General features: G+C 35.1%; 1 protein-coding gene across 4 annotated transcripts in view; it reads right to left on the reverse strand.

Annotated features, from left to right (window-relative positions):
- COL11A1 (collagen type XI alpha 1 chain) overlaps positions 1 to 14,666 on the reverse strand; it is a 139,537-nt gene that overhangs the window by 55,353 nt on the left and 69,518 nt on the right. For all 4 annotated transcript variants that reach the window (XM_067001898.1, XM_067001899.1, XM_013186558.3 and 1 more), the window contains 9 exons: positions 14,448 to 14,501; positions 13,936 to 13,980; positions 12,974 to 13,027; positions 11,168 to 11,212; positions 9,523 to 9,576; positions 9,398 to 9,442; positions 5,676 to 5,729; positions 4,709 to 4,816; positions 2,472 to 2,525 (listed from right to left, as the gene is read on the reverse strand). In XM_067001898.1, the coding sequence (XP_066857999.1) occupies positions 2,472 to 2,525; positions 4,709 to 4,816; positions 5,676 to 5,729; positions 9,398 to 9,442; positions 9,523 to 9,576; positions 11,168 to 11,212; positions 12,974 to 13,027; positions 13,936 to 13,980; positions 14,448 to 14,501 (513 nt within the window). The remainder of the gene's footprint in view (positions 1 to 2,471; positions 2,526 to 4,708; positions 4,817 to 5,675; positions 5,730 to 9,397; positions 9,443 to 9,522; positions 9,577 to 11,167; positions 11,213 to 12,973; positions 13,028 to 13,935; positions 13,981 to 14,447; positions 14,502 to 14,666) is intronic.

The raw sequence follows: 14,666 nt of genomic DNA on the forward strand, positions 1-14,666 counted from the left end.
GACCTCGGGTGGTTTATTCACTGTAAACTGACCAGTTTCATTTAACTGATGCAATTTTTACATGTGTTTGTAAGCTCTTCTGGTAAGCAGAATTTATGGGGAGATCATCTGACTTGATTCTATGTATAGAAGCTGCTCCCAGAAGTTATTCCTTCTTCTCCTTTTTCTTCCCTTTCCTCCTGCTTACTGCCCACTTAACCTGAACAGTACCATTTTCTTCTTGATTTATGGTATACAGGTCCAAAGGAAGAGCAGATGGGTTACCTGCCAATGTGTTAATTTGTCATAAGGGAGTTGGGGTCAAAGAGGAGATAAACTTAATAAAAAAAATACTTCCAAGCTACAGAAGATGAAAAATCAAAGCAGTGTTTGGTTTGGTCAGACACTAAAACTACTGGACAGACTCCCTGCTGTGATATCGCATTTATATCTATACAGCTTGTTATTAAAATTGTGGTGGTAAGTAAAATGTATATGACAAAAATTTCAATCTTATGTCACATGAATCATTCCAATTATCCATTAATGAACTTGGGGGCAGTACAACTTCATTGACAGTGACTCTAATGAAAACCTGACTGATACTCTTTTTTTCTGTTTTTTTTTTTTTTATTTTTAATTCTTCACCACTTACAACTTCAAGAGTGAATGAAATTGTGAAAATCCTACTCCATAAAGCCCAAGTATGTTTATAATTAAAAGGCTGGGGGAAGAAACAAATCAAATGATCAGACATTAATAGGCATGATTAGGATGTAAATATCTTACATACAAAGTACTTTCTGCAATTGTGCTAATCAAAAGGGACTGGCAGGATTAAAAAATGTTGTGAAAGTTATCAGATAATGGCAGTACTCAATGAACAAGAAGAAAGAAGAAAAATAATGAAAAACAAGTAAATTACAAAAAAAAAAGAGTAGTGTGAACCTTCTCAACAATATTGGGACAGAATTTCTTATTTCCTTTACCTAGCTAATAAGCTTTTCTGCTGTTTCTTTTTTTCCTATCTTCCTTATATTAATTTTAACTGGACTGTGAATAAGTTTCAAAACAATTCTCCAGCAAGTTGATGCATTGTAGCTGCTATTACTTTTTCCTGTGTTTAAGTGTCAAGTTAGATGAGCAAACAGTGAATGCAGTTTGAGAACCAGATTCAATTTTAATCCAATGAAAATGTAATATAATGCTGTTCTTGAGCAAGTCTTTGCTGAAAAAAAGAATCAGTCAAATTTTATTTGAAGTGTTACATCAGTTTTGTTCTTAGAACTGAATAATGTAAAATGTCTTTGATCTTAGACTTTTCGAAAGACAGTTCTCTAAAGGAGAGCAAAAAGAGACTGAAATCTGAGACATTTCAATTAAGAAGTAGGAAGGGAAAAACCCACGCTTGTCAAGGTGAATAGTCTCCATACGTACTTTCCATAGATGGTTTTGATATTTTTCATTAACACAAATGTGTTCAGTGAATAAGCATTCTTCAGATAGTTAATTTACTTGAGAGAAAAAGGCTATAATATAGTCAAGAGTCAGAAAAACCCTTTGCTTAGCCAGACAGGAAATTGTAGTTCTGCCAAAAAAATCGTATTTTCAAATTGGAAGATAAAAATACATCCCAAACTAGGAGAAAATTGAGGATTTTATTGCAGGTGATTGTTTGGTTGTGTGGAAGGGGTAAGAAATTATTCTACTTGTGATATTGCTCTAGATGACTCGTCTTTCAGACAGTCTGGAGATGCAATGTCTCATGGCCTTATGTCAGGAATTGTCTGTAAAATTATGTTTTTATTCCATTTTTTCTTTGTCATTAATCTCAGAAAGAGACTTTGCAATTACTTTAGCATGCTCATTTCCTAAAGCTGTGTTAGGACAACCTTTTCAAAAACATGTTTCATAAAAATATGTTTCAAAAATATAAACCTTCAATTAAACCAGAAGCCATCTATTTTAACTTTTTTTTTTTTTTTCTGTTGCAATCAAACACAGAAGATAACTGAAGGATAGATATAGGCACATGAATAAAATAAGGGTTGGGTTTTGTCATGTTTGTCTTAACAAAAACAAAAGGAAAATGTAATGAAAATTGTAAATTGTATGGATGTTCCAAAGAAATATGGCTTACTCTGTGGAAGAAGCAGTAATGACACAAATGGAATCCTTGTACCACATGGAAAATTGACATCACCATCAGCATCCATTTCACGGTCAATACAATGCTTATTCTCTTTCAAACATAAAGGCAGTTCCTTCTTTCTCAACATCATCTAATGTATGCCAGCCTGATGCTGACACAAAACACAACTCATGAAAGGATGACAAAAGTTTGAAGGTAGCATATTTAATAGGAAAGTTAGTGTTCCTTGAAGATCCTGCCTTAGGGACCCAACATTTTAAAAGATTTTACTTCAGATCATGATTGTCAAGAAAGGAAATGTGAAAAACAGCATAAGATTTACAATTCATTTAAAGCGCACCTTTGGACCTTGTCTGCCTGGATATCCTGGCAATCCCGGCACACCAAGCTTACCCTGCAATAAAAACACAGTGTTAAATTTTAATTTATCATCCTCCTTAGTGGTTCAGCAAACCTTTATGGAAAGTATTTTTTCCACAACCTAGAGTGATGGCACTTTATAAAATATAATATTCAATGAAATCAATTTCTCGTTTTAACTATTAATCACCAGTGGGCTTAGTTCCTCAAATCTAAATAAAAATCCCACTCCAGTTAATGAGGTCAGCAAAGCCAGTACCTCTAAGATGTGGGGCTAAGGTCATTAAACTATTAATATTCTGTACGAAATCAGGGCATTGTTATATTGTAAATGAGAAGAAGTTCTTTTTACTTTATACTGTGTGATGGCTACATTGTTTTTCATAGTTGTTTTTTTTTTTTTTTGTCCAAATAGGCATTTGAAGAATCAACCATTTTTTTTGAAAAATTCTAAGCTGTGTGACTATTTGTGACTATGATAAATCACACTCCACTGACTATTTGCTGATGATAGATTTATCAACAAACATGACCACTTTCCTATGTTCAAAAAGGACAACAGGACGAGCAGTCTGATCAACGCTGACATTACTGATTCCTAGAAATGAAATACAGTACCCCATGGAGTTGATCTCTTAAGATGTCTAGGGGATGATTGATGGTTTGCCACTTTCAAAGGTAGGGAAAGGGAAAGCAGTTTCAGTCTTTGAGAGATGGGAACTCTAGGGATGAATTTGAGTCTTCTAAACACAGACCATGTTCCAGGCTGTCACATTTTGGAGAAGATTTCAATGGAAAATATATGATTATACTATATAATGTGGTACTCAGCAGTAACCTTAGATAATGGAAAAGAGGAAGCAGGTACCTGGATGCGGAAGGGAATTTGTGAAAATAAACATGCTTATTCTTAAAAAATAGAGCACATGAATAAAAATGTCCATTTTCATATTCATGTAAACCCACAGGTCTGGCTGGTACGTTATTAAAGAAGAATTCTTTCCTCAATTTACAAAAATAATTATAATGCTGCCACACTGTGCACTGTGCCACACTGAAACAAGTTGCATGCCATACAATGATTAAAATCTTTTGCAGCATGACACTGCAGCAAACCTTGCTAAATTCAGTGAAAATTTTGTGCCTCATTTTATGATTGAGCAAGGCTCAGTTGCCTAGGTTTTGAGTGTGGATATGGATGTTTTTTTAAGCTCCTTCCTGACATGTTGCTCATTCTTTTGACACTGTACTTGGCATTTCCTTGACTCAGACAATGCTGCCCTAACCTGCTTGGGAAAGCTTTCTTATCACAGGACCAGCTGAATGTAGAGAGTAAAAGACCACTGTAGTACTTTAATTACCAGGGAAGGGTAGTACCTTTGCATGAAACAAGTCATTGGAAATGAGAAGGGAATAGGACACTGATAGTTGCTGTTACAGGCACTTCCCTAATACTGTGAGGAAATCTAAGAATTCACAAATCTCTCTCTCTCACACTTTTTTGAAGGACAGTATACATATATCTGAAATTTCTTTCTTGTTTTATTTTAATCATTCTTTCCCAGGTTTCCAAAATGGCACACTTTCTTTTCAGATGCTCTCACCCAGCGAAATATATATGAATTCCTCATCTTCCTTTCCTACTCTATATCCATCCCTAGTGTTTTTTGTTGAGGTTAGGATTCTACAGGGATTTTTACTTATCTGTGTGTTTGTTGCCTCCTGTATTTTATTTCCCTATCCTTTATTCAGTCTTCTCTTTAAATAGCACCTTTCACTTTTGCCAAGCTTGTTTGGGATTTCTATTGAGGATATGTTTTCTGTTTAAACCAATCTTAATGACACAATTTGCTTTCATATGACTGAATATTAGTTCACTCTCCTGCAGCACCTTTATTCCTCCTTTGTACCCAACTATTTCCTCTGAATCATATTTTTCGTAGTTGGTGTGCACTGTGTGTAATTTAGGACAAGAAATTTCCAGCCTTGTGTCAATGAGGTGTTACAATGTTGTTTTTTATACTTGCAAAAAATGATTCCCAATACCTGTTCAAATGTGAACTCCGGTGACCTGCTGTAGTAGTGTTTCATAAAAACTACTGTTAGATAGCCTAAGATCTTGCAGATCTGGATGTTTGTCTTCTTAGTGATGACAATCATGGGCTGCATCTATGTTATGAGGCAATGACATGTTTATGTTGATAACTGGCTACTGACCTTTTCCCCAGCGGGACCAGCAGCACCTGGGTCCCCAGATGGACCTGCTCGACCTTTTGGACCTTCCGGACCATCTTCTCCTCGTGGACCGGGCTGACCAACTTCTCCCTAAAATACAACACTATATAAATTTGGAGCAATTGACTGTGTGCATATAGTAGCAAGACTACCTACAATTACTTGAAAATAAACGTTTATTAAACATAAACGGAGATTAGGAAAATACCACTACTTATGTTCATTATATAAATGCAAATGTATAAAGGCACCAAATATTACTCGCACAACTGTTAGAGGCCAGTGTCCTTGTCTGAAGAGAGCTCATTCTGGAAATTGCATTCTTATTTTTACTTCACTAAATTCTTGTGAAGGCACTCTGACAATCCACATATGAAAAATTTTTGGATCTAAGAATTTTTATCATTACCATCATCACAGTTATTTATATATACAGATTAACAGATAGAAGCCACTAGCCTCTTGTGATAATTTTTTTTTAAACTTCTGAAACTCTTCCTATGAAAGGAAGTGTCCATCGTATAAAATAAAATAGGTACATTTGTATTATACATTATAATGTATTTGTATACATTGTATAAAATAAAGTACATTTTGCCAGAGATTTACTAGATACTAGGTTGGAATGGAAACCTCTTATTCTGCATAGATTAATCTTCCTCAGGCAAATAGTGGAGGATCTTGGAATCTTGAAAAAGAGACTCCCTAGGAAGAGGCTTAGTGCAAATGATATCCAAAATTGACACTCTTCCTCTTTATAACTGTGCCATTGTTAATTCAGAAGAACTAGATCTGTGGCTTATATCTGTGCATGCACAAGGAATAGGAACAATGTAAGCTAAAAGCTTTTACTTTATTTTCAGTGTAAATTTACTTGTTCCCTTCAGTGATCATTTCAAAATAATATTTACACATTTTAAGATCCTAAGGGACATGAATAAATGCTTACCCGATCACCTTTAAGGCCCATGTCACCTTTAAATCCTGGGAAACCATCTTCACCCTAAAGAGGGCAGAAATAAATGCAATAAGACTTTTAGTAATAAAGAGCTGTTTTTGTTGTTGCTGTTTGTTTTCTGCAGACAAAATAAGAGAATACATTTACTACAGATTCAAATAATTTGCTTAGATAGAGTGAGAACATAAGAAAATTCTAATATGGCTATTCCAATGTTAGAGAGAGTACATAAGTACATTATACAAAATGACTTTTTAGTTTGAAAATTCCTAATAGCAGCTGTTTAAAGCTGTTTAAAACTTTTTGAAAGGTTTTTTAAAGACAGACAAAATAATTCTTCAGTTTTATCATGAATTATCTTATAAAATCATTTCTTAACTCCTAAACATTTTTGGATTACCACCCTTTTTAATAAGGCCATCGATTTAATTAAATAAAAAAAATGGTGACAAATTATTCAGTGTTTTTCTTTTCAATAGCAGAACCTCCCTTTTAATTAACTTTTCTTTTAGACGTGTCTTAATAGTGTCATGAAAGGAATCAAAGAATTGGCTGGTAATGGAATCTTAATTAAAAATTAAGACATATTAATGGTCGTAACCACTAAAAGAAGAAGTAGTCTCTATACAGTTGTTGGGTGTCTGGCAACACAGCCCTGCCTACTCTCATTGGCTGATGTAATGGAAAGAAAGTGGATAAAACAATGGACATTAAGACTGAATTTATATACAGTGGCAAAACTAGGTGAACATTATTTTTTATTCTTAATGTGAACTACTTATTTACTGCCTAATAAGGTCTGGCAGAGAATTTACTCCGGGTATTTTAATAGGTCCCCACAATGAAGTATAAGCAGACAGTACTTGTACAAGTTTAATTTATACCTGTATGAGTTATTTCAGATACAAACAGAAATCTCCAGAGTTGTTCAGTTTAGTTGTGCACAACTTAGCCTAGCATATTTGATCAGCTTTTAGTTCAGTCCTCCTTAATTTAACTCATCATACAGCCATTGCTCCAATATCATGGGATCATAGAACGGTTTGGGTTGGAAGGGACATTAAAGACCATCTAGTTCCACCCCCAACCCTGCCATGGGCAGGGACACCTCCCACTGGACCATACCAGGTTGCCCAAAGCTCCATCCAACCTGACCTTGAACACTTCCAGGGATGAGGCATCCACAACCTCCATGGGCAACCTGTTCCAGTGCCTCACCAACCCCATAGTGAAGAATTTCTTCCTCACTTCTAATCTAAACCTACCTTTTAGCCAGACAACAAAAGATTACTGACAGTGCCTTTTTATCTGATGTTTAGTTATTATCCTGGGAGCAAAGTTCTTTGTGATGAATGAGCATTTAGTAAAATGTTTTACTGTTTTTTTATACAATGAAGTAATATTGCTGACTTTGAATCTGAGTAACATTTGGACTGTCAATAAAGCCAGGAAAGTGCAATATCGTGATCCAAATGTTATTGAAATAAACAAACAAGAAAGGCTTTGTATTTCATCCTCATTTCAAAAAAGTGTAATGCATTTTGTGCTCCTGGGCCCAGAATATTTTTCTGGGCCCAGGAGCACAAAATATTTTTGTCTTCTCCTTGGTCAGGGAGACTCAATTGTGAAAGCTTGCAAGGCTAAAGCCAGAAGTAGCCATGCAGAATGCAATAAATAACCCTAGAAAGAGGTATTTAGATTTAAAATAGATTTGCTGTGGTGATAAACAGCTCAAAATAGGTGGTGAGATATTAATATTATAAATAAACAAACAAACAAAAAAACATACACTAGCAAATCTACTTTCTCAAAAGTATGTGTTCATGAAAAAAAAAAAAAGATACCCCATCATGAGTCACTGAAAAAAAAAAGAGACTAAAAACATTCTACAAGCAGGTTTCATGTGCTTTGCAGATGGTGAAAATAATCTTTACAAGGTCATCCTAAATTGCATAAATTAAAACTCTAGGATGGTCCTTCTCAAAATTTACTGAGAGGTGAAAAAGAGTGTAGAACGTGAAAAAAAATCTTCAGTTGTAAAAGCTGCTCCCAGTTATGGCCATGGACAGTACTAATTATATGAGAACACTTTGCAGCATATCAGTGAGAAATGACCATCTTCCAACCGCTGACCAAATGGCTGCCAAATGAACTGAAACTCTTCATCTTTCACAGTGAGGTTCCAGCCATTGAGATGTACATAGGTTGATTTTACTCCATGTAGGAGGAGAGAACTGAATGCTCTGTTTCTTCATTATTGTTAACACACACACACACAAAAAAAAAAGCTAAAGAGTTCCAGTCACATCTACTGATCATAAAGAGATGGACCTCCTCTGATATCCCTGGGGCCATTTAAGACCTACAGAAGCTTTCCTGACTGATCAGTTTATTTATTTCTGTCTCTTACAATACTTTCTGATGAGTAATAATATCTGAGTAATTTCAGTAAAAAAAAGCCTCTGTGTAACTGCCATTTACAGCATTGTGAGAACCATCTATGAAATAATTTGTGCGACCTTTTGAGGCGTTCAGGAGAGTTCAATGTCTTACTGCAATTGTGAGATCAATTTTTAGGAACACATCAATGTAGTGGAGATTATGCTAATCAGCACTCATTGATACACATACATATATATGCACACATCTATTTAGCTTATTTGTATGTGAGTCCTGTACTTTTTCCTAGCTGGTTTTTAATCAATCAGTAAGGCACAAGTTGCTTTTTTCAAGTGTCTAGTCTCCACAGGTATTAAACACGCTCCTCTTTTTTAGATTAGATTTAATAAGCAACTCTAAAATGAGCATGCAGGCTGGACAAACTGTGGTGCAGGAAAGCCTGAAAATGTACAGCATCTCTTGGCATCTGAGCCTGAAAGACAGATCTCTCGTGTTCAGATCAAGAGTTTTTGGCAAGAGTTAGTTTTCTGATTTAGAAATATAGTTATAAATATATACACAATAGCCACAAGGTAAATTTGCCTGTGAGCACAGGAGGTATGACTGATGGTGTCTGTTATGTCACTGATTCTGAGGGCCGAGGAAATTGGGAATTTAAACTCTATACTGGCTGTAGTTTCAGCCACTTCAGGCCATCAGAAGTCAGTAGAGATGGCAGCACCGGGTGTTTACTATAGTAGGTGCGTTTGCTCTGTGTAAAGAAGTAATGGTATCAGGGAGATGTAAAAGCTTTCTTCACACTTATATATCTGCATTTGATTGGGGCTGTCGATCAATAAGGCAAAGACCTTGGTCAAAAATACCTGGAACCTAGAAAGCTTTTGGAAAATTTGGGTACAAAATATTTAAAATCTAGCATACAGCCGTATCAAACAGTTAGAATGACACTGTTGTTACCACAAATCTCTCTAACAAGCTTCTCAGCATCCACATCTATATAAATAACATCTATCAATAAGGCAGAGAATCTCTAATTTTGTACTTAAAAGCAGCTTAGAGAGAAATCATTTAAACTGGTGCCAAGAGGATCCAAACCCGTTTTAACAACTGAATATTTTATATTTATATTGTACCAGCATAAATAATCATAGAGGTCACTGATTTATGAACTGGGCTTGGTATGTCCTTAGGCTGAGGCAAAAATAAACCCACTGCTGCAAGAGAAAACACACAGCAGTGAAGGAGACAGAAAACACTGCAGTGAAGTAAAGAACAGAAGAAGAGAAAGGAATTATGAGTTGTCATAGATTTACCTTTTCACCTTTGGATCCCTTGAGTCCACGGACACCATCAGCTCCCTAAAGATAGAATATAAAGAATTACCCACATGTATATAATCAAAAAGGGCTGGGGGAGGAATCCAGCAATTAAATCTTACCTTTACACCCCTAGGACCTGGATAGCCAATTGGACCCTGAGGACCTGGAGGCCCCTAAAATAGATCGGAGCAAAGAACCTTTGTTTGTACAGTAGTTGGTTAACAAGTACTTCTCAGCCTAATCCTTGTTCTTTCACTATACTGCAGCAGTCGTGTGTGAGACACCAAAATAACACTGGGTTGATAGACTTTTCAGGCTGCCTGACATAAAGAAAAGTCATGTCATCACAAAGTAGTCTTCAATATCAATATAAAACTATTAATAGATTTATGAACTTGGTTCTACTTGTATATTTGGGAAATTTCTATCCACAACACAAATAGTCTGAAACAATGGTAATTTGAGAATGTGCAAAAAAACCCAACAAACAAACCAATCACCACCACCACCACAAAAAAGATGCCGATTAGACAGCTAATGGTGTCTTACTGGACAAAATCTATATTTTAATTATGATGATGGCAAGTCAAAAGTACAAACCAAAATAATAATAATAATAAAAATCATGTTGTCTGGAAAAAAAAAAAAAAAGGTTACAAACCTGACAATTAGAAGGCTCACAGTACTTAATAATATTGACTGGTATTTGGATGTTGTTAATTACTGTTTGCTGAGTATTTAAAAGATGCTTAATTTGGATACTATGCAATTGCTAGTGGCGTCTAAAGGAACTGAGTTCTTTAAGCTATGAAAGCAAGGAAGCTTGGAAATGTTCAGATCTGCCTGAGGCTGAGCTGCTTTGTTAATTCTTTGATGTTGGAGATGGACACACAGCACGGTCTTCCCCTAATAATAAGGTCTTCTGCTTTCCAACTGTGTCTTTTCACACACAAAAAAAATTAGGCCCTTAATGTCTCTGAGAAATAACAGTTCTTTGCAAATTTGGTTGAAATTTATCAGCAAATTCAAAAGGTATAAGGAAGAACTGACATGGTCGTATATATATATATATGTATATATATACACACACACTTTCAAAACATAAATGATTTGTGTAAGCTTTATTTTCTTAAGAAATGGAGATAAAATCTAGAAGGCTGTAGCAAACAGCATTCTGGACAAAAATTAATATGCTAGTGTCAGTGGAACTGTACTTTCTGAAATGTCCTATTCATTCATTCATTCATTCATCCTGTCTATCTAGAATAGGTATCCTGTTATTACTGTCATTGAAATCAGTACTGCAACTAAAATCAGCTTTACAGAGCCCCAAGACTCTTTGATGCTTCATTACATTAAAGGAATTACTTCTCACTGCCACTGACTTTAAGGTAGCCTAAAAAAAAATATAGTTTATATGCACGCATTTGTAAATTTCCAAAAAACAAGGGTCTGAAGAGTCCTAGCAGCTACTGTACACTACAGAATTGTAAAGTCAAACTATTTACAAGTTATCCATGTGACATGTAAGCAACTTCTATTGATTACCATTCTGTCAACTCCATAATCAGTTTTACTTTAAAAGAGTAATGTCTATGCTCATATTAGTAATCTCCTTTAGAATATAGTTAATATGTTTGCACACAGATATTCTGCATGTGTCATGGGTTTTCTGTTATCTTCTTGAATAGTTCTTTGAGTAACAGGTGTACCATAAACCAGAAAAAATGCTATGTAAATAAACAGAAAAGTTTTGAAACTCACCAATGCACCTTTCTCTCCAGACTGACCCTCTTTGCCAGGATGCCCCTAGTTTAAAAGAAATGTATCTGGTTTGGAAAATAATCATTTTGGCAAATGACATTTCATTATAAAAACACAGTTATTTAAACACTTGAATTTCAAGTCACTAAACACAGTTTCAATATTTCTTATCTGGAAAAGCTGGAAAATAGTTAACATGATTTTTTAGGAATATTGTGATCACTCCTTTTGTCTAGTTAATGTTTCAAGAGGCTTTTAATGCAAGACACATTCAAATTTGATTCTGAAACAAGTAAGGTGATTAATACTAAAGCATGAACGTATTCCTAAAACACTTTTAAAAAGTTATGGGAATTATTGCAGAAGCCAATAGAAGGTTGATCTACTTTTAACATTCTATGCTACTTTCAATGTCTTTGCTTTAAATTGTGACTTGTTTTTAACATAAAATGTTTATTTCTTGGGAATCCTTTTTCTATCTATGTTGATTGGTCTTATTAGAAGAGAATAGTAAATCTCTTGTTTTGCCAGATGTGCTCCCAAATAATACGTAGCTATTAACTAAAACCATTCATGTCTTAGTCTTGTTTACATCCCATAATGTTTTTGGTGTGTCAAATATGATATGATTTTGATGTGGCTGCTAATCTTATATAACAAATCCCTATTGCTTATATTCAATTTACTGGTTTGGAAAACAGTTTAACGTATGTAGTTTATTAAAAGAATCATAAAATAAAAAGTATTTGATACCTGCTTAGCACTGATTTTTAATTTTCCTTTAAAAAGTTTGTCTTACTAACATTGAATATTTGTTATTTGTTTTTTAAAGCATACATGTGTCAATGGTTTAATCCACATCTCCTAGAAGATACTTTTTTGTGCACAAAATTTCATATCCTCATCCAGTAGCAGAGGTCTCAATAACATTAAATAACTCAAGAACTGCTGCTGTTTCTGAGCACATTTGTATCCCTGTAGATTTCTAATAATTCTGGTATAATATACCACTTCTAACAATGTCTGTCCTTCAAAATAGAATGACATCTCCTTACATAGAAGTGAAGTGAAAAGAAATAACATAGCAAGAATTTACCTATCTTCTGAAAAAATGCCTTTGAGCTTTCAACTGATTAACACAGATATAGGATCAGATACAAAGCTCACAGCCATCAGGAAGGTACTGCTCATTTCCTTCAATCACAAGTATAATTCTATGGTTGTAAAGAGGTGTGTCATTTAGAATGGACTTAGTTTAACCTACCTCCCTTGCATTTCCTTGGAACAAACCTACTTGTTCATGAATGAGATAATTTTGGGTAGGTGTATCAAGTATTGCTGTGATGGAGTTAATTTTCTTCATAGCTGTCCATATGGAGTTGTGTTTTGGATTTGTGGCTAAAACAGTGTTGAGAACACACCAGTCTTTTGACTATTGCTGAGCAATGCGTGCACAGCATGGGAGATTTCACTTTTTACCGCTCAGCCCCTAGCAAGTAGGCTTGTGGTGGGCAAGAAACTGGTGGGTGACACAGATGGAATAGCTGTTCTGAACTGGCCAAATCTCACCATCAGGGACCACATTTTAAAAGCCCACAGCCATCTTTAGCAGCAGCCGCAAAAAAATAATTCTAAAAGTTTTAGTAGTACAAACAATACAGTGTTTAGATGCATTTTATAATGCTGTTGCCAACTAGGATTACTGGTCCTCTTATTCTATATTTTCTTTTTGCAACACAGATACTGTTATATATTATTTGGTAGGACTATTTAGACATTCAAGGGATGAAATATTCAGTTACTTACAGGAGGTCCATCGGAACCAGGAAGGCCAGGCAGGCCAGGCTTGCCTTGAGGTCCCTAAATGCAGTAAAAGAGACACATCTTAAGATTGATAGTGAATATTCTATCATTTGCTAGGATGATAGAGGATCATTCTAGTTGAGGACTGAAGTTAGGCAACCAGCAAACTAATGTAGGTCATTTTAGTATTTCAATCTCTTTTAAAACAGCTGGCAAATCCACCCTAGATGTAGAGTAGCTAAAGAAAAGGTGGAGAGTAACCGAGATGTAGAGTAAAAGACGTAGAATAGCTAAGGAAAAGAAAAACAGTCAAGGAAAAAAGGAAAACAAAATCCATATTCAATACATTTATAATTATAAGAGCAAAGGATATAAAATGAGTTACACCTAAAATCAAAGAAGAATCAAGCAAAAAGGGGAGAAAAGTAAAGCTAGTTTAGAATTCAACAGTGACTTTTTTGAAATTGACAGAAGACATGTTTCAAAGTACAGACACATGTACAAGCAGATCAGGAAAAAAAATACATGAAGTGACACTACAGCTATGCCAATTACACCAGAGTTATGTCAAAATATAATCCTTGTAAAATGAGAGCAGAATCAACCATTAGTAGATAAAAAACTTTGTTATAAAAAAAAAAGAGCAATAAAAATAATTTTCACAGCTTGCTGTGAAATTAATCGACACACAAGTATACAATGTTTAATAATGTAGATAGGGTTCTGAATCTAATGAAGGAAACAATAACCCAAAATAAAGGAGGAAATTATGCTTCTGAAAAAGTATAAATGAGAGGAAAGCCAGGTCTCCACTGGTTATTTATTTACTTGATGATTTCAGGAAGATTTACTCATTTTGAGATCTTAGGTTACTATGCTTTAAAACACAGCAAAGACCTTAAGCACTTAAGCAAGATTGTCGCACAGAACTGACTGCGAAATACCAGAATAATGCTGTAACTTACTTTTTCTCCAGGAGGTCCAATAGGACCTTGCGGACCAGGAAGCCCCTATTAAAAAGAAACTAGTGTGAGAAACCAGGGAGAACAATATACATACATTCACCCTACTAAAGGTCCCTCATTAATCTGTTTAAACACACTGGCAAATATGTGACTTTTTTTTTTTTTTTCCCTTACCAGTTATATCAGGAGTTTTGTGTGAGCCTTTTGCACAAGCCACTATTCTGGCAGCAGGTCTGTAACAAGATCCTATTCAGAACCCTCCTCCAGGTGTGGCCATTCCTGCTGCATTCCAGGAACACTGAATGAATCATTTTTCTCCTGAACAAAAAATCCCTCTGAAAGCTTACTTGAAAACTCTGCTCTCACCGCCCTAGGCACACATGCATAATTATTTATAAAATCCTTCAAGCTTTATCAGTTTTGCACATGAAAAGCTAGCTTTGCACTAATTTCATTTATTAAACGTTTGCTGCAAGTCACATCGTACATTTTGAGAGTTATTTTACACTTACTTGTGGGCCTGGGATTCCTTGCTGACCAGGAGGTCCTGGCTCCCCTTGAGGACCCTATCATGCAAAAAAAATATCAAGGCATTAGGTTTGCTTTTCTGCACTACAGATCCTCATTGTCAGGACTAAAGGAATACAAACTCATCTTTGTTCCTCCCTCTTAAAACTCTACCACCAACTTTCTATCCAGTATGATTTTTTTTTCATGCTAATGAATATCAT

Source organism: Anser cygnoides, chromosome 8, assembly GCF_040182565.1.
Source record: "Anser cygnoides isolate HZ-2024a breed goose chromosome 8, Taihu_goose_T2T_genome, whole genome shotgun sequence".
Lineage (NCBI taxonomy): Eukaryota > Metazoa > Chordata > Aves > Anseriformes > Anatidae > Anser > Anser cygnoides.